Source organism: Psammomys obesus, unplaced genomic scaffold (genome assembly GCF_907164565.1).
Source record: "Psammomys obesus unplaced genomic scaffold, mPsaObe1.curated_primary_1811, whole genome shotgun sequence".
In the NCBI taxonomy this organism is placed as follows: Eukaryota; Metazoa; Chordata; class Mammalia; order Rodentia; family Muridae; genus Psammomys; species Psammomys obesus.
In genome coordinates this window covers 1,990,573-2,013,637 of record NW_026590061.1, presented here as the reverse complement: position 1 = coordinate 2,013,637, position 23,065 = coordinate 1,990,573, and the positions used below count along the sequence as shown (strand labels likewise).

At 50.0% G+C, this 23,065-nt stretch overlaps 1 protein-coding gene across 11 annotated transcripts in view; it reads left to right on the top strand.

Moving 5' to 3' along the window:
* Nucleotides 1–23,065, top strand: part of Ppfibp1 (PPFIA binding protein 1) — a 129,547-nt gene that overhangs the window by 97,058 nt on the left and 9,424 nt on the right. For 9 of the 11 annotated variants that reach the window (XM_055605591.1, XM_055605585.1, XM_055605588.1 and 6 more), the window contains 12 exons: nt 176–290; nt 1,663–1,695; nt 2,864–2,925; nt 4,332–4,407; nt 8,088–8,242; nt 11,326–11,441; nt 12,224–12,280; nt 14,020–14,083; nt 17,771–17,942; nt 20,299–20,446; nt 21,098–21,226; nt 22,599–22,749. In XM_055605591.1, coding sequence (XP_055461566.1) covers nt 176–290; nt 1,663–1,695; nt 2,864–2,925; nt 4,332–4,407; nt 8,088–8,242; nt 11,326–11,441; nt 12,224–12,280; nt 14,020–14,083; nt 17,771–17,942; nt 20,299–20,446; nt 21,098–21,226; nt 22,599–22,749 — 1,278 coding nt within the window. The remainder of the gene's footprint in view (nt 1–175; nt 291–1,662; nt 1,696–2,863; nt 2,926–4,331; nt 4,408–8,087; nt 8,243–11,325; nt 11,442–12,223; nt 12,281–14,019; nt 14,084–17,770; nt 17,943–20,298; nt 20,447–21,097; nt 21,227–22,598; nt 22,750–23,065) is intronic. The other 2 variants (XM_055605592.1, XM_055605593.1) reach the window with 2 other exon arrangements.

Here is a 23,065-nt window from a genome sequence, read left to right as displayed (position 1 = left end):
CTTATAATAATAGTGCTTACCATTGCTTCTGTCTAGTTTGTGTTTGTGTGTAAGTTTTTGTGGGTTTTTGTCTCATTCCCACAGTCCTAAGTATTGTTTCAAAGAGCTAATTTGCTCTATAAATATTCCTCTTCTTCTATAGTCTATTATTTTAAAATGAATTTATAATTTGAAGGATGAATTGACATCTTTAAAAGAGCAACTGGAAGAGAAGGAGTGTGAAGTAAAGAGGCTTCAGGAGAGACTGGTGTGCAAGACAAAAGGAGAGGGGATCGAAGCCCTTGATCGAGGTAAGGCTGGCTGTCCAGCACCTGATGTCCTTCCTGTGCAATGCAGCAGAGGATCTCATATTGGGCAGCAGAAAGCAAGTCCAGTGACATGTGTCGGTGAAAGCTTACATGTGGGTCTGACACAGCAGTGCACAGTGGCAGTTCTAGCACGCGGACATGGAAGCCGAAGGGCCACAGGCTGGACACCAGCCCTCGCTCAACTTTTATTCTATGTGTAAAAGTTTATTTATTTATGTTTATTATATGGTATTGCTATATTCTGGCACTGCTAGAAAATATGTTCATGTGTTTGTATATATATTCTAATGACAGCCATGATACGGGACACTAGAGCTACTTCTGCCTCACTAGATAGATAGATTCCAGTTGCTGGAGCCTTGTGGTGTAATATGCAAACGAGTAGCATTTTATATTTCCTTATCCATCAGAAGCCTGTTTGTCAGTCCTTAGGGAAGTATGTTTTCTTCTGTGGATTTAACGTAAGTAAAATAACATTATAGGGCATTCAGCAGTGACCACAACTTCAGGACTGACTCTGCTAATCACATGCTGTAGCCCTGAACCATGATACCATCTCACCCTCAGAGTTAAGAGTGGAGTGGAGGGCTGGCGAGATGGCTCAGTGGTTAAGAGCGCTGTCTGCTCCTCGAAGGGACCCAGGTTCAACTCCCAGCCCCCACATGGCAGCTCACAACTGTCTGTAAGCAGTTCCAGGTGGCCTGACACCCTCACACCAATGCACATAAAATAAAATTAAATAAATTATTTAAAAAAACTGGAGTGGCCACTGAGTGGCTGCACGTGGGCTGGAGGTGTGTCTGCGGTGCTGCCCACACAGAGGTGGGGACTAAGGTGGGGACTGGAGCCGGTCGAGCTGCTTGTTGTCACTACAGGGCCAGCTCAGCTCAGGACCTGGGCACAGGGGTTCAGACCCTCACCACAGCCTGCTCCTGCTCCTGGCTGGTCAGCAGAGGGCCTGTCTCCTTGAACGGGGGACAGGCCCTCTCAGTGATGGTGGGCTTGCGTGCTCAGTGGATGTGGCTGTAGTCAGGAGGGCCAGGGTCACACCAGTGTGGAAGAGCCGGCCAAGTGACATCAGCCAGTCCACGCCGAGCTTGCTCGCCCTGAGGCCTAACTGTTGGTGCAGAAGGCGGGGGGTCAGATGGTGCAGCTCACTGCCCAGCCTCTTCCTGAGGCTCCAGCCCTGCGCTCACTGCCAGTCCCAGGGTCACGTGGGCTGCTTCATGTTCTGGGTTCTCTGTGGGATTCCAGTCCCAGCATTAGGTAAAAGGAAGCCAAATACTAGGACTCTTGAGATAGTGTTTTCTTGTAATATGTGCTAACCTCCGATCCGATGGGTTTTCCCGTGCAGATGAAAATATTAAAAAGAAGCTCAAAGAGAAAAGTAAGGTTCTGGTGTACTCATCGGCTTCTCGTTCACCAGTGCAGCCACCCTGTTCTTTGCATGCTTAAGACATTTCTGTCAGCAGGACTGCAGCTGCTTCATCAGTGGGCCCTCATTTCTTCACAGTGGACAAGGCAGACAGACCTGAAACAAGGAGGAAAGCTCACCTTACAGGCTTTTCGTGCAGCCCAGTCTCTGTGGGGCGGGTGATAGAGGCCCAGGAGAGAAGTCCGCACAGGCGCTTCGGTGCCAGACGTCGGCAGAGCTCGTGGCAAGCTTCATCTTGTCCACTTAGACACTCCTTACTTAGCTGAGGGGACATTAGAAGCTTTGTGGAGCCTGGGCCGCTTAATGCCATGTAAAGATAAATTGTTAATTGACCACAGGAGCGGATTATTGGGGTAAGGGAACTTGCTTGAAACAAACAAACAAACAAACAAACAAACAAACAAACAATAAGCTTCAGCAATTTCTGCTTGAAAATGTATCAGTGAACAAATTTAAAATTACTATATTTTTCCCTTCAGAAGCAGGTAACTTTAGCTGAGTAATTTCCCTGTTTCCATATTTTAGCAGTGGGTCCCTGTTGGGTTGTGTTCTTTTTATTAAAGCACACAGCTCTGCGTTAGGTTAGCAGGTGTTAAGGAAGTCTCACTGTATACGCCGTAGCTGCTCCCTCTTGGTTTTGTTCTAAACGGTGTGAGAAATGAGGCCTGCAGATGGAGCAAGCTCGTCCCTTTGTGGAGCTCAGCTGGCTTCTCAGCATGGCTCTCGTGAACGCCACTCGGCTCAGGCTCTCCGTGGCCTCTCCAGCTCGTGATGACTGAGCACATCCCTCCACCTTGGTCACTGTGAATATTGCCCACTGCTCTCACCCACTGCCCACAGCTTCCTTTTTGAAAACCTCAGTGCTGTCATTGCTGCTGTGCCCACATTTCATCTTCAGCATTTAAAGGGAGAGTTGCTGTTCCCCTGAGAGGGTGTCTGTCTGTCTCTCTCTGCCCACATTGCTGTCTGTGACGGGCATGTGGGTGAGGTAGAAAGTGCTCATCTTCATTGTCCCTAGACAAGAATCATTGCCATGTTGACCTTAAAGCTTTTCAGGCAGAAGAGTAAGTGGCTTCTCAGGTTGGCTGAGCTCCTTCTAACAGTGTTGCCTCATTTTCAGACGTTGAAGTACAGAAAATGAAAAGGGCAGTGGAGTCTCTGATGGCAGCAAATGAAGAAAAGGTACCATACAAAACCTCACTGTTACTGCTGTGCTCACGCTCTGCGGCACCATTTTGTCTGCTCTGCGAGGTTCCTTGTGTGACCTCGGCTGGACCAGCCTCTGCTGACATTCAGGGACCTTCCTGTGTCTCCCTGCCCGAGTGTGCACAGCCTCAGTGGTGGCACGTGTGACTGGCTGTGTGCACAGAGTAGAGGCCAGCAACCCAGGGTCCCCTTTTGAACGTAGCTTTATATCTGATGAGAGGAGAAATAGTATGTTCTGGCAATTCTAGGCTGATGAGAAGGGTGAGTTCCAGCTTCACAGCAGGGCACAGCGCCACGGAGAGAGAAGGTGTGTGCACGCTGTGACACTGGAGTCTTCTCCATGCACCTGACCTCTTTTACACCTGGAATTGCCTGCCTTCCTTGAGAACTGACCTGGCCCCACCTTTGTCCTCAGTGCCTAACACCTGTTCACTAGCGCTCTTGCTTTTGCTCACCTGTGTTTGGCCTTCATCATGCTAGAAGCAGAGCTGTTGCCCCCTTGGACAGTGTCCTCTTCAGTGACCTCACCTGATCGTGGCTGCCTAAAACCTCTGGGTCAGTTTGCACCGTCAGGATGCTCTCTCCTGTGTCACGGGCTGCAGAGTGCAAGAGACAGCTGCTCCCTCACCACAGCCTCCCCAGGGCTCGCTTCTCTTTTTTACACCTTTGCTGTTCCCCTCTCAGTGTCATTCTGTGTGTGTGAGAGAGAATGTGTGTGAGAATGAATGTGTGTGTGTGTGTGAGAGAGATGTGTGTGTATGAGAGAGAGATTCTGTATTTAAGAGAGAAAATGTGTAAAGAGAGAGAATGTTTGTGTGAGAGTGTGTTGCATACGTGTTCTTGTGTGTGAAAGCTGACAGTCAAGGTCAGGTTGGCTTTCCCACGTCTTCCCACATCTCCCTCCATCTATTCTCTTGAGAAGTCAGTGGCCCTGGCGCCTGGCTGGCTGGGCAGCAGGCTCTGGGACCCAGCTCTGCCCCCTCTGCCCCACTCCCTGGTGTGCTGTGGGTACAGTTGGCACAGCTGGCTTCTGTGTGGTGCTGGGACCCGAACACCAGAGCTTTATCCACTGACATCAAACACAAGTCATCAGGCTTCATGCTGGCTCTCCACACCCACAAGCTGTCTCCCCAGCCCTTGATTTTTTTTTCTTTTTTAGTTAAGCGCTGTTGTGTCAGTTTGTTTTAAATATGGTGGGTAAAAGAACCTGTGAGATCAGGGTGGCTGTTTCTGTGTCTGCAACACACTCAGAACAGGCGCAGTTGCTGCTGTGCTGATGTTTGGAAATAGTGTTCAGCTACCAAGAGTGAGCCACCAAAGAACCAAGAGTGAGGTTCTTTTGGTGCTCTGAGGCCGCCATGGTGCCGCTGTTCTCTCCGCAGGACCGGAGGATAGAGGAGCTCCGGCAGAGCCTGGGCAGGTACCGGACAGCACAGGACCCAGCCGCTCCGGCCCCAGGTGAGAGGCAGGTGCCTGCTTCGCCTGATGCTAACCAGCTGTGACCTTACATACTTAGCTCAGTTTCCTAAGAGCTCACACATGTTGTCCCAGATCACATGGCTCTTGGGAGGCTGATCTGTTGGGAGCACCCGGCCAATGAGTGTGCATCAGCGAGGAGTTCCAGGAAGAGCACTCTGGAGCAAGAAAGACGGCTCGTCTACAGAGCCTTGGGAGTTCAGGAGAGAGACCAGAGTGCCTGGAGGTTCTGAGTGGTGGGGAGGCTGTGGCATGACGACACGAGGGGAATCTGAGCAGGGCCGGTTGCCATCTGCTCTTACACAAGAGAGGAGAATCCAGGAGGGCCTGTTTTGTTTGTTGGTCCTTGGTCAGCAGCTCTCAGCTTCCCTCATGCACTTTAGCGCAGTCCCTCTTGGTGTGCTGACCCCAGCTGTAAAGCTACTTTTGTTGCTGCTTCATAACTGAAAGTGGCTGCTGTTGTGAGCTGTCGGGTAAATATCTGGCGTGCAGGTATCTGAGGTGCAACCCTGTGAAGGGCTGTTTGACCCCCAGGTTGAGAGCCACTGTCCTCGGGCTTGACACTTAAGGTCAGGTTGGCTTCACGTGACTAGGGCCTTGCATGTGCTAAGCGAGTGTTCTACCCTTGAGCTGCACCCACAGCCTGGATAAAGGGCCGAGTAACGAGTGTGCAGCAGAGCCTTTGCCAGGAGGGTGTCATGAGGGTCACCAGTGTCTGGAGCGGGTAGGCCAGTCTGCAGGCCTTGTTACTGCAGTGGCCGGTGGACCTGAACTGACAGGTATGTTAGGCTGTGAGTCGCTGAACTAGACGATGGGCACGGAGCAAAGGGAAATAGATCAACGGAGGTCGGCACTCGGGGCTAATGCCACCGGGCATGTGATGGTGCCATCATCGGGTGACCAAGGGGGTCTGCGTTTGTCTTCAGACACAAGCCGTTCTTCTGCCTCACCTGCAGATGTCCGGTCTCAAACATGGAGGGGGGGCTCATTTGAACAGACGGAGTGTTAGAGTGCTTGTTTGCTGTGAGCGTGAGGGAGGTGTCACCTGAAGATGAACAGCACCGAGAGCATGTCTTTGGAGAGGTCCTTCAGGTAGGGTTTCCTTTGTTGTGGCTGAAAGCAGCTTGGGAAGGGAAGCCTTTCTTTTAGCTCACACCCTATAGCACAGCCCACTACAAAGGAAGGGCAGGGCAGGAGCTCAAACTGCGCAGGACCTGGAGGCAGGAGCGGAGGCAGAGGCCGTGGAGGCCACGCACTGCCTTGCTCCCCGAGGCTTGCTCAGCTGCTTTCCCATACATCCTCAGAACCAGCCTAGGGACAGCCCCACACAGTGACCGCCCCCCATCAATCACCAACCAGGAAAATGCCCCACCGGCTCGCCCACCGCCTGGTTTGCTGGGGCACTGGCTGAATTGCTATTTCCTCTTCCCAAATGATTACAGCCATGGTGAAGTTGACATAAAAAGTGGCCAGCAAAGAGTTAATTGTGAAATACTCACGGATCTGAAATCTTGTTTTTAAAATGAATTAGTTAATTTATTAGTGCTTGTGAGTACTAGGCAAGTGCCAGGCAAATGCTCCACCACCAAGCTGCACCCCAAGTTTCAATTCTGGTCAAGTTTCAATTCAAATCAAAAGAAAACAAATGAAAAGAACAAATCAAAGGAAAAACCTCTGCTTTGGGCCAGGAACTTTGAAACCAACAAACAAATAAATAAAAGTGGACATTCTCCTTTTTATTCACGAGGACTAAAAAAGTGGCTCACATTCCGTGAGGCACACCAAGGCCAACTCATGAACCTTATGACTGGCTTCCCTTGAGATAGGTTCTTGCTGACGCTGGAGCCCACTGACTGGCTATATGGGCTGGTCAGGAGTTCAGGGATTGCCTTCCTACATCTAAGGCTATAGACAACCGGGCCTGGTCTTTAAAGATTTATTTTATTTCTGTTTATGTGCCTGTGTGTGCTTCTATGTGCCACATTTGTGCAAGTGCCTGAGGAGAGCAGACGGGGGCATCAGACCCCAGGAGCTGGCATTAACGGGCAGTCGTAAGCTGCCTAGTTTAGTGGCCAGAAATCAGATTCAGGCCTTCTTCATGGTCAGTGTGTGCTCCTAAGCTCTAGTCCACCTCTCCAGGCCATGCCTAGCTTTTGTGTAGGTGCTGGAGAGCTGAACTCGGATCCTCATGCTTACACGGCAGTGCTTGGCTGGCCAAACCTCTCCAACCCGTGTTGTGGTTGGAAATCAAATATAGTAACATAGGTTTTCCCGGCTCCTAAAAACCCTGCCCCCATACAGTGAAGAGTTATATAGAAAGTGATTTCTCCCTACAACGTACATTTACTTAGGTACTCACCACAAAACTCTTAGCCACAGCTAAAATCTAGTAAAGTTAGGATAAAATTCTAGTAAAACCTCAACTGAAGGAGAACCGGAGTCTGGCTCTTAGCAGCCACAGAGCAGTGCACAGCCACCTATAACTGCAGTTTCCAGGGACCCAACACCCTCTCCTGTCCTCTGTGGACACACACATGACACACATATCCAAAATAAAAAAAGACGTCTTTAAACAGTTATGGTACAGTTGGTCATGCCTGTTATCTAGGCACTGGAGAAGCTGAGTCGAAAGGATCTTGAATTTGATGCCAACCTGGGCTATGTTATAGCAAGACAGTTTTTTTAAGAGAGAGAGAGGTACGGGGCAGGGGGAGAACAAAACAAAACAGAAACCAAGAGACATTACAGCATCATTAAAAGCTCTAGATAAGTATATAGTTTGCAATTTGGCATTATTTAGAGATTAGAGTTTTTAAAATCTTTCTATTTTTAAGAAAATGGCTGTTGAGCATTGTGTTCTACAGTTAACCCTTTACATCGTGACTGCTGTTAAAACTTTCAGCTTAGTGCTTTAATGGACATTTGGTTTCTTTTCTGTGTTTAAAATGGCATAAAGGGACCATTTGGAAGGGTTAGCTGTCATTTTCCTTCTCTCGTCTCCTGCTTTGCTTTTTGTGTATTTCCTAAAGCATGGCAGTGATGAGAAGTTGAGTGATTAAATGGTGTTTCTGCCATTATTCAGAGTCGGAGGGTCATGCTGGGATGGATAGGTGGGTAGGTGTGTAGAGTAGACAGGTAAGGGGTAGGTAGGAAGATGATGGTAGATGGTAGTAGACAGACAGAGACAACTTTTTGAAATAGGCTGTCATGTAGCCCAGGCTGGCCTTAAACTTGCTGTGTAGCTGAGGGTGCTCTTGAACTCCTGATTCTTCTACTCTCACCCTCTGAGTGCTAGGATTAAAGTTATGCATCACCAAATAGGGCTAAACTAATACTTACAAAATTGCAGTGGGTTCGTGATATAATTCTTTAAAAAAAACCCTCTTTTGTCCAGTCCTGACTGAAGCCTGACTCACTGTTACCACCTCGGGTGGTCCTCCGTGCGGCCCGGTCCTAAGGCTTAGTCGAGTACAGTTGAAGATGCTGTGTCCTAGAGTCTGTGTTGCCAACCTACACCTGACGCAAGGAAGGAACGGCGCGTGTTTGTGTGTGCTTGGGGCTGGCACTGCAGCTCAGTGGTACATGTGTTCAAGGAAAGAAAGAGGAGAGTGCGCCCTCCCGCTCTCCCCACAGCAGGCTGCAGCTCTGCTTCTCTCTTCCAGGCCCGGATGCAGAGTGTGAGGGTCTGCTCCGCTCCAGCTCCAGCTCCACCCTGTTGGACGGGCAGGGCTTCAGCGACCTGGAGAGAAGTACCTCCTCGACGCCAGGCCTGGGCTCTCCCGGCAGGGACCCGCTCAGCACGAGCGCCGCAGAAGAGGTATGTGTGGCATCCCGGCACGGTCTGTGTTGGAGGGCTGTGTGCTCGAGTTGTGAACTCCGCAGTGCCAGCGGCGTGGTTCGTTCCTGGCTCCGTTACCCTTTGGTCTGTTGTGGTAGTTCCTGTGGGCTGCCAGTTTCTCTTCCTCTTAAAATGTGTACCTACCCTCTTTCTAATAAATACTTTGGATAAAGTCGGATTGCTTATGAAACTCAATAAAAACAAGGCAGATGTATTGACATAGGCCTGTAATTTCAGCAGCTGAAGAGGCAGGGCATCCTTTGGCTAGGAGTTTGAGAGCAGCCTAAAAGGAGCCCATCTCAAAACATGCATGAGCGTCTTTGAGGTAGATGCTGTAAAATATGAGAAGATGGCCTGCTTTTTAAAGATTGGGTACAAATAAGTCAGGAGACAGTAAGTAAGATCATGTACGCAAATCTAGTGTCATTCTTTCTGGCGACCCAAGCACGGAAAAAGCAGTCAGAGGGCGGGGAAGTCTTTGTCCATTTCTGTTCGTAGGGCACAAGAACATCTGCTTATCACCTCTTAGACAGCAGCACCAAGCTGTGGCCCGATGGCCATCTTCCCGAGGAGTCTGCAGAGGGTGGCCAGGCCTCTGCTCTGTCTGCTCAGGAGCAGCAGGAGGCTCCTCATGGCAGTGGCTGCTTGTGGGGGCAGCCTGCTGGCTGGGAACCCCCCCCCCCGTCCCCTCCTGGCCCTGTGGTAAGAGCACCCAGAGAAGATCAGAGGATCGGTGTCATCTGTAGCTCAGTCAGTGTCCCTGCTGCAGCCACAGGCCAGCCGGCCTCTCCCCTAAGGCCTGAGGGGTGTCACAGTGGAAGAGCACGGAGTGAGGCACAGAGCGGCCGCTCACCTCCTGGGTGAACCCACTTACACCTCCTCATATGAAGTGCAGCCTTCCCTTCCCCAAAGATCTCCAAATGTCCTTCCCTGAGCTGGCGTCCATTCATGTTGATGTGTAGGGAGGCCCTTGGGCCGTTCCTAGATTATCATTCCAGACAGCACACAGACCTGGGAAGCTAAGGAAACAAGCTGTCCCCACAGCCAGATGGTGGTGAGGCAGAAACACCAGAACTGCTGTGGATACTCCTGCTTCACAGGAGGGAGAGATGAAGGCGTTGGCCCGTCCCTGGTGCCAACAGTCCAACCCTGTAGACAGCTGGTGTCACTTCTGTGCCGGAGGCCAGCTTCTCAGCTCATCATTCTGGCCAAGTCCCCTTCCTTTTTCCTCTAAGTACTTTTTTTGGGGGGAGGGGAGTTGAGACAGGGTTTCTCTGTGTAGCTCTGGCTGTCCTGGAACTCAGCTTTGTAGACCAGGCTGGCCTGGAACTCCAGAGATCCTCTTGTCTCTGCCTCCCCAGTGTTGGGGTTAAAGGTGTGCACAGCACACCCCTAAGTATTTTCACTGAATGTAATCTCAGCTTGGTAAAGTGCCCGAGGTGGAGGCACCTTTTACTCCCTGCCCGTACCTGTCCATTGAGCCTGGTGGTGCGGTACCTTTACCAGTCAGAACCTCCTAGAGTCTCCATTCGCTGCACTAGGTCAGAGCTGGTCCACGCCTTCCTGGCACACTCTTGGGCCCAGGCTCCCGAAGGGCTGCCCACAGCTGCGGCTTATTGCAGTCCACCTCGGCCTGGTGGGCCCAGGGTTCCCCAGGTGCAGATTGGTCCTTGTCCTGAAGCCTCGTCTTAATTTTACCGTAATTGCTGTGTGGAGAGCCCGGGCACTGGGAATTCTTGCTCAGCTCAGCTGTGCTCCACAGCTGCTCCCTTCGCCACCTCGAGTGCCTTCCTTCTCTCACATGTGTTGTTCACGATCCTGGTATGAACAGGTAATGCCCGGTGAGGAGTCTCTTTTCCTGGCACTTTTAACTCTTCCCCCTTTGTAGTACTGGGCCTAAGTACTCTGCACTGACCTACACCCCTAGTCCTGAGCAAAACAACTAACATTTCACACTTAAATGTTGGAGAGTGATGAATAGTTCACCAGTCAAGATATTAATTATGAAGTAAGGTTCAAGGAGAAGTTCCCTGCTTGCTAAGTAGGGGGAAAACCCCAACAACAACAAAACCCTTTATTTCATTTTGAGCCAGAGGCTCACTTTGTTGTCCTGGCCATCATAGAGGTAGTGATTGTCCTATCCTAGCCTTCCAAAAACGCCTCCTTTGACAGCCAGTAGCTGCTGCACTTGGCAAGGGCTTGCTTCTATGCGTATGGCATGTGGAGTTTTCCTGTGTGGTTGCTATGTGTCTTCCTCTGTATTTATTTTATGCCAGAGTGTATGGACACTGCCTGCATGCAGTTCCCAAAGAGGTCAGAAGAGGGCACTAGATCCTGTGGAACTGCAGTTGGCTCCAGCCTGCTGGGAGAGCAAGTAATGCTCCTGGCCACGCTTCTCCAGCCCTTGTGAATTCCACTTTAATGATGTTTAGTTTTCATAAGTTCAACTTTACTTTTGAAGAAAACCAGGAGGAAAAAAAAAATAATTTGAAACTGAAACCTTAAAGTTTGAAAAAAAAAAATCAAGAAATGTGGGGGGCGGGTAGTGCATTTTCCCCCTGATTAGGGTCTAGGAAAATAGTTGAGCTTCAGGAAACATGGGTGAGTGCTGAAGAGATTTCCCAGCCTTGATCCTAAAGATTCAAACCAGAACCAACCTGGGGGCCGGATGTAGAGAAGAACCCTGTTCTACAGGGCTACAACGTGGCGTCGTCTGCGCTTTCGTGGTGCCGTCCCTCAGGAACGGCAGCGCGCACACAGCCGAGTCCTTTGCCTCCTCAGGAGGCTGAGCTTTGCTGGTCAAGCCACCGAGCTCATCTTACCTCCCCTCGGTTTCTGGCCTCGGGGCAGGCATGGCTGTGTGTCGGTGGGGTGTGGCTCAGGGGAACTGTTGCTGAGTAGCTGGCTGGGTGTGTGTTCACTGTGTGTCTTTAAGCAGCCGAGCGGTGCAAGTGTGTTTGGGGCCGACCAAGTCTGTATGTTTGCTTACGCTGTGGCTTGTGTTTTGCTTGTTGATTGATTGATTTTTTTTTTTTTTTTTTTTTACTTATATTTTTTCACAGTTTCACACCAGCATCTTGCAGACTTCAGTCCCTTCACTATTGCCACTATCTATGGGTTTAGAAACTTCTGAAAACTCGAAGTTGCCTGCTAAGGCCGAGATGTCATTTGACGAGAAGTATGTGACCTATGGACTAACACTGTGGTACAAATGTTCAGGGAAACTGAGCAACAAACAGTAAGGGCATATCACACTTATTTACAGACATGGTTGTCATCATCAGTTTTGTAATAATGAAATAAAAGGCTTGATCAGGAAGTGATGGTGGGGGAGCCTGGGGAAATGAGGGTGAAGCCAGCGGGGCCTTTAAGGAGCTTGGGTTTTGCAGTCTTGGCCGTAGGTGGCTGAGAAGGTAAAAGCAGAGCAGTTATACTTGGTCATGAAATCAGCACAACAGGGACACGCTCATTTCTCCAGAGGCAAATAGATATTTTGCCAGAAAACTCTCAAGTTAATTGCCTAAACTTGAATTAGACTTAGAAAAATGCTTAAAATTAGAAACAGCTTTCTTTGCACTATTTTTAAAAAACATTTCTGTTCACTTAGAATATATACAACAGTCCCATCTATGATGGCTTGACTTGGGAGTTTTGACTTTTCAGTGCTGCTGTGGCTCATTTTTGCTACCATTTTTGGTAGGTACGAGGTAATTGCCACACCCTCCTGAAGTAGACTTTGTGGAGAAACTTCGCCCGACTGTAGGCAGTGGGGTGCTGTGAGTATGAGCAGGGCAGGACAGGCGAAGCTGTGTTTGGAGGAGATTAAGCAAAAGACACTTTTGACTTACTGCTTTGAGCTTCCTGTGTGCTCTCTGGGACTTCACCACTGTAAGCCCAAGAATGTCTGTGGGATTTTTAGTTCATGACAATAACAAACGCCTTTGTAAAAATTTATTCTAGTGATGGAAAAGCAATCCTGGGCGTGGCCGCTGAAGTCTCCCTGTGTGATGGTGTTTCGTAAGTCGTATATTGTTGAGTCTGAGGTGTGCTTCGGCTTCAGGAAGGGGGGCTGCTATGGTCACGTAACCATTACTACAGGATCGACTGAGGTTCTTTAACCCTGAGTACAGGACTTCGAGTGTCATGGCAGGTGGGGCAGGAGGGCTCATGTTTACAAAGATGGCCTCTGGCCTGCCATTTCACGCCCAGCGTTTGCAAATCTTTAGTCTTCTGTCTGTCATTAGTTTTCATTTGAAGTTCAGCATTTTAAAGTCACTTTTTGTGCTGATTTGTATGTTTTATTCCAACAGAAAAGAGTCTCTGAGAATGTGAGAGCTGGCAGGGCTGCTCCTGCACTTACGGTTTAGTAAGCTGGAGGAGTGGGAATGCTTATCCAAGTCAGGGTCTGGATTAGATTAGGAAAGTCCCAAACCACCAGCAAACCTATTCCAGGGCAGGGCTCGGAGGAGATGTTTCTGCTCCTCTGTTATCTTTTATGTTTTTGGCAGTCAGTACTACTGACAACTTACGTAAATACAGGAGAAATGCCTTTTAGAAGTGTGTTTGCATAGTTGTTGGTTTTTGGAGTAAGCACATTCCTTCTTTAGTCTCTCTCTCTCTCTCTCTCTGCTTTGCCTTCCTTTTCACCCTGCCTTGTTGAGGATCGGCCTCACTGCCACGCACGGTCCTCATTGAAGTGTCTCCAGTCCCTCACTGCCCCGCACACTCGGCACTGAAGTGTCCTCAGTCCCCTCACAGCCCCGCACACTCGGCACTGAAGTCCTCAGTCCCCTCACTGCCACTCACACTCAGCACTGAAGTGTCCTCAGTCCCCTCACAGCCCCGCACACTCGGCACTGAAGTCCTCAGTCCCTCGTTTTTTTGAAATTGGCCCTATATTCGTGCATTTAGTTTTCAAGTAAGCATCTCCAGCTCTGTGTAACTGAACACGGATATGCGAAGGAGAAAGTGTGTGTGACTTACAGGCTCCTCCTGCCTTCCCAGGCAAGCAAGTGAATTACTGTGTTGATAACAAGGATTCCCATAGTATGTTTTCCTTCCCTCCTTCCTTCCTTTCTGCCCTTCCTCCCCACTCCTTTCTTCCTTCCCTCCCTTCCTCTTTTCTCCCTGCCTCCCCCTCTCCTCCCCTCTTTATCTGTGTCCTTCCTTCCTCCTTTCTTTCTCATGTTGGGACACAGGCCTTATCTTGATAGCCCAGGCTGATCTCAGACATTTAGCAATTCTTCTGCCTTAGCCTCTTGAGTACTGAAATTACAGGCGCGCCCCACAAAACCTGGCTTCTTAGGCTTTGATCAGAACTATTAAGTGAATTGCTTTGCCAGATCCAGAAAAGTTACTCCTTTTTGAGAGAAAAGTAAATTTTCATTCTTTAAGTAGATGGATTAGATCTGAAGAGTGCATGGGCGTCTACGAAGTTCCTAGTGTAAACGTGTAAGTGCCACTGGTCCATGGAAAACCCTGATAGTGCCAGGGTAGCCTTAAGTGTTTTTCCAGCTACTGTGACATGTGTGGGACAGTTTGTGTTGTTGGCACGACAGTTAGCCACCCTGCTTTTAAAGAACTAAATGCTGCAATTTACTTAAGCAGACAAAGTGCTTGCCTGGATCCAGATTTTCTTCTATTACCAAGATTCAACCCCCAGATAATTTTTAGTTTTCTTCTAAGATGATCTGCTTAGATACAGGCACCAGAGTCAGTTTACTATTCATTTTAATTGTCATCATTTCTGTTTTTAGAACTCCGAGTCTGCCAAAATCCAGCAGCCTGGGAAATCTGAAGAAAGAGACATCAGATGGCATGGTGAGTCCTGTGGGATGCTTTTGGTTTTGCCTCCCTGCTTTTTTTTCTTTCTTTCTCTCTCTCTCTCTTTCTTTTCTTTTCTTTCTTCCTTCCTTTCCTTCCTTCCTTCTTTCCTTCCTTCCCTCCTTCCTTCCTTCCTTCCTTCCTTCCTTCCTTCCTTCCTTTCTTTCTTTCTTTCTCTTTCTCTCTCCTTCCTTTCTTTCTTTCTTCTTTTTTTCTTTGTTATCCTTAGAAGAAAATACTGAAGGATAGATCTTCATTTTGTCTCATTTTGCACACAGGAAAAGTTCATTTTAGGAAGAACTTACGGTTTTCTGATGGGGAATTACTAGCTACCATGGTGTAATTAATGGCAGATACAAGAATAAATATAAAAAAGACTGAAAATATGTAAATAAAAAGTCGAGACTAATAAACCATGTGGGAAATGAATGCAACTAAGGTTTTATGGCTTAGAAGGGAGGTAAATGGCTTCTTATTTATAAAAGTGTATGGGACAACCGACTGTATAAAGGATTTATAGCAGCCCTCCTTGGATGTCACTGTCTGTGAACAGGGAAAGGAGGCCGTTCAGAAGTCTTCAGAGGCAGTGTTGTACAGCTCGATGGATGGTTACTATTCACAGATGTGCTAAATGCCGCTTGCAGTTCCCAGCACCCCCTGGCAGTTTCTAAGCGTAGTCCCTGGGATCCATGCTCTCCTCTGCTCTGCAGACAGATGCCCATATGCATAAAGCACACAGTACATCTTCTTAAGTTAATTTTGAGTTAGGCATGGTGGCACACACTTTTAATCTCAGAACTGGGGGCCAAAGGCAAGCAGATCTCTGAGTTTAAGGCCTGGTCTACATAGTGAGACCGTGTCTAAACAAAGTTTATTTTGAGATCCAAACCTAACACCCAGCTCACAAACAGCTGGAAGTCCAGCTCCATGGGACCAACACCCTTTTGTGAAAATCCTGCTTCCCACACACACAGAAATGCAAGCACAGACACACTCAGACAGACACACAGACAGGCACACGCACACTCACAGGCACATGCACACACACACCCTTATAAAACGCAGAATACAGTCGGCCCAGCCCAGGAGAACCCTCCGAAGGTCACCTCTCCCCTGTGATGTCACACACATGGATGGCCCAGTGCCTACGCTCTCTTCATTTCCATTCAAGCCAGGGCTCCACGCCAGTGAGCTTCCAGCTTGGTGGCATTAGCTTTGTGGGACAGGCTTTTCCAGAGGCTGTCCACCAGGGGGTGCTGCTGGTCCAGAGGGGCTAAGGGGTGCATTCTGCTGCTTTGTCCCTGCTGCTCAGGGCCTGGATGCACCAGCTGAGCAGAGGCCCCAGGAAGGGCCGCCCTGGCAGCTCTGCTGCGGACTGTGCGTGGACTCTAGAGCAGTCTCAGCGCCGTGGTCACCCCGTCTCACCCAGGGCTGCTATGTGTTTGGTTCTCTGGCTTTTCCAAATGCCCTTTCTTCCCCAAATTACCAGTGATGCACAGGGAGCTGGAGATAACATGGGTCGTTGCTCCAAAAGACTCATCACAGCTCTCAGGAGCCAGAGGCAGCCTGTGCTCTGAAGAGCAGCTGCCATTTAGGCCGAGTACAGCACAGTCGCGCCCATCTGCCTCCATCCTGCTGAAGGCAATTGTCGCAGCTGTGGCAGCGCTGAGTAACTGGTGTGGAGACTGTCAGCTCTTCCCACCTTGCTGAGCTCTGCCACAAAGCAAGAGTGTGTAGCTTTGAAAAGAAGTAAACATACACATGTTCTAGGTGAATTTCAAAATCAATTCAGAGAACAGAATGTGGCCATGAAATACCAAAGCCTGTCAGACTATAAATGTGTTATTTAGTGACATCCGTAGGTGGTAAAACTACAAAAAAAGGGGGGGCATCAGAACAACAGAACTGCTAAGAAATGGGGGTGGGAGAATGGCTTGAAAACGTGACAAGGAACTTCAAGTGAAACGTAAAACTTATGTTAGTCTTAGCGCTAGAGAGATGGCTCAGTGAGAAGATGCTTACTCTGCAAGTGTGAAGACCTGAGTTCAAATCCACAGCTGCTACATAGAACACTGGGCATGGCAGCACGTGTTTGTCAGCCTGGTGCGGGAAGATGGTGGGGACGGGAGGACCCCGGGCTTTGGCAGCCATCTGTTCAGTCCGTGAGCTCCAGGGCCAGTGAGAGGCTCTGTCTCCAAGAACACAGTGAAGACGGAGAGACCACCAGCCTGAAGCCCCGCATGCATACCTGACACGTGTGTCATTCTTCACACACCGACGTGCAAAGCCTTCACATGGAGCAAGTGCAGGCCGCTGTGTACCCTGGCAGCACCTGGCCAGGGGTAAAGGTCAGGTATACAGGGGAAGGGCTTGTCCCAAAGTTTTCTGCTCAGTCCTGCTTGCCTGGTCCTCATGCATTGCTCCTTCCTGAACAGCCTTCATGTGTGCTGTGTAGTCTCTCAGCCTAGAATAAAATGCATGTTTTGGTGAAAAGAAAGAAAAAGTTAATTTGGGCAGTTGAGATGGCTTATGAGTAAGGTGTTGCCATCAAGCCGGATGGCCTGGGTTTGATTCCCCGGGTACGCATGGTGAAAGAGGAGAGGGACTCCCACAGGTTGCCCTCCGGAGGCGTGTGTACCCCCCACGCACACAAATGCACACAGATAAACAGACAAATAAAAAATGTTACGCTCACCTCTGGTACTAGGAAGCTAGGCTGGGGTGAGAGAGTCATGTGATTTGATCATTTTGTTACTGGAGTTGCCTTCCTCAGGCCTGCAAAAAAAAAACCCTTAGATCACCTGCTGTTTGCTTCGTAAAGCCCTTGGCTGTAGGCGCGAGTGTGGTGTAAGCAGGCTCTGAGTCCCACCCTGGGTTCTGGTCATGAACTGGGTAAGGACTGAGTGGGGCAGGTCAGTTCCGGCTGTGAGTGCGGTGGAGACAGCTGTCGCCAGGCCCTTTCAGTGCACTGTTCCCTAAGTGACAGGAGGACTCAGGAAGCCGTAGATAGTGACTCTGCCGTGCGGACAGACCACAGTTACTGTGGGCAGCAGGTGGTGCCAGTTAGCCAGCCGTCACCCTTCCACTGGCGTTGTAAAGGAAAAGCAGAAAGCAGGGGCCCGAAAGGAAAAGTACCCAGAAGCCTCCACCATGATGCTAAAGCAGTGAAACGTTCCTCATAAGCGGAGCAGCCGCCTCAGAGTTGTGCAGCTCAGGACGGAGAGTTGCCGGCTGCACCTTCATCTTCCTCGACAAGAATGTATGACGCCCCTGACGGCCTCCTCGGTGGGCCAGTGCCGGCTGTGGATTGCCTTAAGCTTCTGCTGCTGTGGTGGTGACTTACACGTGTGAACTCACCTCAGCTCTGCATCATAATTGCTAGGAAAGTAAGAAACCCGCCACCTGGGTGTGGAGTTGCTCCACTCTGGGTCTTGAAAAACTGAGGCAGATTAAAAAAAAAAAAAATGTTTTTAAAGGTGTCTTAACTATTTAACATGACAAGCGAATGGACTGTAGATGGAGGTGCGTGTGTCCTTTGTATTGCTGTTTATTTCTTAGGCTTTTGAAAAGTGCCACCTGGTGTTGGGCACAGTGTGTCACTTCAGCTGTCCGTCCAGGGAGTGCAGCCAGCCTGTGCTCAGGATGCTACACCTAGCACTCAGATACCTCCTTGTCGCCCCTCAGGATAAAGCTCCAGCCGACAGTCGCACGTTTGGGACCCTGCCTCCCAAGGTCCCGGCACCTGACGGGTCTATGGATGACAACCCCTTTGGAACTCGAAAAGCCAGGTCCTCCTTTGGCCGGGGCTTTTTTAAAATCAAAAGTAACAAGAGGACAGCCAGCGCACCAAATCTCGGTATGTGGCTCGGGCACCAGGGCCCTGACCTTCGGGAGGAGGGGAAAGTTTGATTCCACCCGTTCCTCGTCCGTCTGCAGGTTCACTTCTCATCCTCAGAGGTGAAAGTGAATGTCTCGGGGAGAGCTAGCGAATGTGCCTCAGGGGATCTGAGTTGTAGTGAGTCAGCTCTTAGGCCACTCTCGGTGCAGGGATGCGGAGAAATGCACGCAGCCTACCCCTGAGACTGTTCACGGTCTGCCCTTGTGCTGGAGAGCCCTGTGCAGCCTCATGGTCTAGCGCGGGCGCGTTCTCCTCCTGGGGCATGTGCCGTGGAGAGACGGGGCTGACCTGTTTCCTTTTGTCACCCTGTGTTCTCTCCATTGGGCTGCGTGTGCTGTGTGCGTTGTTGGGATACCTGAAGACCGTAAACGAAGTGCCAGTGCACCCAGCTTAGGTATAGTACCCGCATGCCAGCCTTCCAGCCTGTCTAACCTGCGCCCTTGGCCTCTGTGATCTCTACCAAGCAGGCTGACCGCAGTCAGAAAATGTAGCCCTTTCCAGAGCATCCCCTCAGCTGGCTACAGCGGACCCCACAGAGCCTTTGCTTCTGAGCCTGTGTGCTCTTTTAACCGGTGCTAGGCAGGGCCCAGCAGCCTGCGTGGCGCAGGGCTGCAACGTGCTGGCATCGTAACATCCCAGCTCCCTTGGCCCACAACTCAGCCATCACCCCCAACTCTTGCCCTCCTCTATGTTCATTTCCTGTCCTCCCCCAAAGGTGTCTGTTGCCAGGCAGGAGCTGGTCTTAGGGGAACATTGTGCACATTGTATTACTTTGAAGTTGGGGATATTTAGTCGCGACAGTGGAGACTTGACATGGTACCTGAGCGTTCTCCTTCCGAGTGCTTTTGAGAGACGTTCATTCTGTCCATGGGGAATACTGTAAGAAAGCCTTCTGAAGAAATACATAAATAAAACAAGTATAAGCTTTTTAAAGTCAGGCTAGGAACATTGTCAGGGCTCCTCTGTGACTGCGGAGTGAGAGTGGGCCGATCGCCCTGGGTTTCCCTGAGGCTCTGTCATAGAGATGCCTGAGTGTTGACACATGTGGTGTCATTCTCTCTGGAGCCCGAAGGGTCTGCAGCGAGGACTGGCTGCATAAATTAAACTCTCCTGGCTGGGCAACTATTTTCAACCGCTCCCGTGTCTGCTAGGGCAGTGGTCAGTGCTTGTCGGCCAGTGCTGCTTAGTGGCCTGTAATTCCATCTCTGCCCACAGAGAACTCAGCTCAAGACTTCTGCAGGTCCTTCTCAGACGCTTTCCCTGAGTCTTTGAACAAGGGTTATTTCTCTGTATAAAATGTAAAGTTTCACACTTCGGAAAACAACAGCCCTGCCCTATCTTTGCTCATGGCTGTTCTGGGAGTGGACAGCTGAAAGAGCTTCCATCATGCGTGAGTCTAAGTCCGCAGTGGCAAGGTTGGATGCTGCTCTTTCAAATCAAGAAGGGCTGATTCTGTGTCTAAAGAAAATCTCACACAAACTTGGCATTATTCTCTCAGCGTCCAGTACATAATAGGCTAGGGTTTTTCCCCTTGAGACAGAGGCTCAGTTTCAGCCTGGTCTGACCTTGAGCTGCAGCTCTTTTGCATTGGCCTCCTGAGTGCAGGGTACCATTCCTGGTGTCCTGAAAAAGAATTGCTAGTCCTCTGTAACTGTGTGACATAAATGGCAAAGGAGAGTTAAGAAGAAGATGGCATAGAATTTGAATTCAGTGCCAAGTGAAAGTTGAGAGGGATGTTCAGGGAAGCTGGGTGAGTTTGTTCTTGGCACATTAAACTGGAACTCTGCACAGACTTGAGGTGTGACACTGGCGAGTGAGGTAAGGTTCTGATGCCATCTGCCTGTGACCAGAAAGCCATCGTTTGGTGCTGGCTGAGAGCAGGCGAGCTTGCTGAGAGCGAGAAGAGGGACCCAGCAGAGCACAGCTCTGAGAGAGTCATGGCAGGAGGGGGAGTGATGTCAGAGGATGCGGGAGACCAGCTGGACCTAGCGCTAGACTGGGCAGTCTCCTCACAAACTCCTTCCCTAGAATAACGAGCTTAGCAGTTCTGAGACACTTTATTTTAGTGAGAGAGACTGTCTCAGAATTGTGTCAGAATCACCCCTCCTGTGTAGCCTCCAGGCCGGTGGATTTACGAGTGTGGAATTAAGTTTATGAAGGAGAGTAAGCTTAGGGGACATCACATACATTTTCACACTTATGGGCACTGTCTGTAAGTCACTGGTTTACAGACCCAGAGAAGACTTCAGTTGCTAAGAGCAAGCAGGTTAGTATTTACTTGTGTTCACGTGGTTTTTATCCTGTCTTGGGACAGCAGAGACAGAGAAGGAGACAGCCGAGCACCTAGATCTGGCTGGTACATCTCGGCCAAAAGGTTCCCAGGGGACCAGCCCATTCCAGATGTCTCCCCCATCTCCAGACTCCAAAAAGAAGTCCAGAGGCCTCATGAGACTCTTTGGGAAGTAAGTGGAAGGAAGGGCGGGGGAGCACCTGCCGCAAGAGTTCTCAGGTGCATCGGGTAAGGGAGGTGTGGCTGGGAGTGAGCACCAAATCCTGTGGGGATCAGGAACTGGGGGAACCGGGGGGTGGAAACGGAACCCACGCACAGTCCCGGGATCCAGACTCCGGAGAGCAGACTCCCAGTGGGGTCCAACTTCACTGCTCAGTGTAACAGCCTTTGTGCGACTGAAGGCCAGTCCGCCCATCCCGCGCCAGCCGCAAGCACCAGTCACACTCAGTCAGGTTGGTGGACTACAAGGAAGTGTGGAGATGTGGGGGCAAGGTCACCTCAGGAGACACAATGAAGAGGGAGGCAGTCAGGCCCCGGCCTCGGAGCCATGTTGACACTGCACTAGTGTGCTGGGAGTCCGGGTGGGTCGGCGCCTTTCCCCGTGGGCTCCCACAGGGCTGACCTCCACACTCCCCACAGAATCCTAAGGCCTTTTAGGAAGGCTGACACGGGATTTGGTAAGGCATTGGGCCTTGGTTAATATTTAAATTCCAGTGTCTGGGCTGGTGACACAATAAAAACAAACAAACAAAAGCCTTCTGCCTGACCATCAAGACAGAGGCCTCTCAGGTCTGACATCTGGTTGTGTGCCTTGTGTCTTCAGACTTAGGAGAAGCCAGTCAACTACATTCAGCCCAGATGACATGTCTGAGCCTGAATTCAAAAGAGGAGGGACAAGAGCAACTGCGGGCCCCAGGCTTGGTTGGTCTCGGGATTTAGGACAGTCCAACAGGTAAGAAGATGAGCCCCAACTTTCTGGGACAGGGAGGAGAGGTGCTTGTCAGTGGGTTAGTGACGAGGTCTTAGGGATGTGTGCTTCAGCTCCTCTTGGGCTTGATTGTTATACAAGAATAATTGTGTGAGGAGTGTCTGAAGGCATAGTTGTGTAAAGATGGGGCGGCCTGGTGGTTAGAAAACGGTTCTAAGGGCCGGGCTTGTGGATTAGTAGCAGAGACCTCGTGCGGCAGACATGGGTCCTGGATCCCAGCTCCAGCACTGAGAGGTGCAAGTGGAAGGGTGAACTATTCTGTTTAGAGCCAGACTTTTCTGACTTGTTGTCTGCTGTCATTGTCCACCGGCCAGGTGACCTTGAGCTGTGGCTTCCATGCTTCCCTTTCCTCTGTGCTCTGCTTCCCTTTTCTCCTTGAGTTGACCTGTCCAGTATCTGTCTAACAACACTGACGACTATTGGAGTCTTTGTACCTAAGGACACACTCTGCCAGAATTCCCGAGTATCAGGACCACGTGTTGTCCCACCAAATGAGGGAACGCCTTGTATACTAGCTGGAGGAAAGGCTATATAATGTTTCACGCGGTAGGACTCCAAGGACTTTCCCTGTGCTTTACTGAGGCGGAGAACCAGTTTGGAGCCAACCTCACTGACCTCCTGAACATGAAAGGGCGGGCTTGGTAAACACGAAGGGCGAGGTGCCTGTTAGAAGCATAATCAGCTGGACGGCAGCCTCTCCCACACAGGAGGGCCCCTGGACACCGGGTCCATCCGGCCTTCAGATAACATGTTCTCACTTGCCATCTGTCTTCCTAAGTACAACAAGGAACTCCCTTGTGCTACTAAAAATACAGTTTCTGTCATGCGTGCACACACATGCAGTAGACATTAGTAAATGTTTACAAATGGATGAACGTCACCTGTGAATTCTTGCCACAAACTGTGTCAGTAAAGGAAAATCGGAATTTTGCGTGGAGCACTCCTTCCTGAACTTAGCAGGGGTGTCTGATCTTCTTGGCGATTCTCTGCCAGAGAGAAAGCATCATTCTGCTGAAGTGAATTCACATTCTACCTGAGTGTCTTTTTCAGCTTGGGAGCCTGCTCTTCGGACAGTGTGGTTTGAGTCTGGAAGCTGACCTACGTGGCTCGTCTTGCTGCTTGTCTGTGGGGTGCGCTTGTAGTTCTCACTGATCCTTTCTTTTGAATTGAAAACAGGAATTTTGGAAAGTAACTTTCCAACCTAGGGCTAAAGATCAAGTTTTTCTTGGTTGAATGTTCGTCTCCGGGGACTTTCCCTGTTACCTAGGTGCACAGTTGTTCCCTGTCCACTGTAAGCTGCCCGGCTGGCTCAGGGTGGTGGCTCATTTTCCCACAGTGACCTGGATATGCCGTTTGCCAAATGGACCAAGGAGCAGGTGTGCAGCTGGCTGGCAGAGCAGGGCTTGGGCTCCTACCTCAGCTCTGGGAAGCACTGGATTATATCTGGCCAGACGCTCTTGCAAGCTTCTCAGCAAGATCTAGAGAAGGTAACGCTTCTGCCCTGTCTTGATGTACTTACTAAGGAGGGGTGTGCATCCAGCCGGGTAAATAGCTCAGGCGAGCACCTGGCTGACACCTGTGAGGCCCAAGTGTCAAACCCAGCTTCACCTACCCCGACTAGGGTATCAACGCGGGGTCCTTTGTTACTCTGAAACAAAGCAGTCTGAGTGGAGCTCCTATTGCTCTTCTTGAAAAGTATTAGCTTATGTAATTACATAGCTTTGGGTCTGATGAAATGAATAGAGCTCATATGTGTCAGTCATTTTGTAAACTTACATTGATATATCTAGCCAATGTAATCTA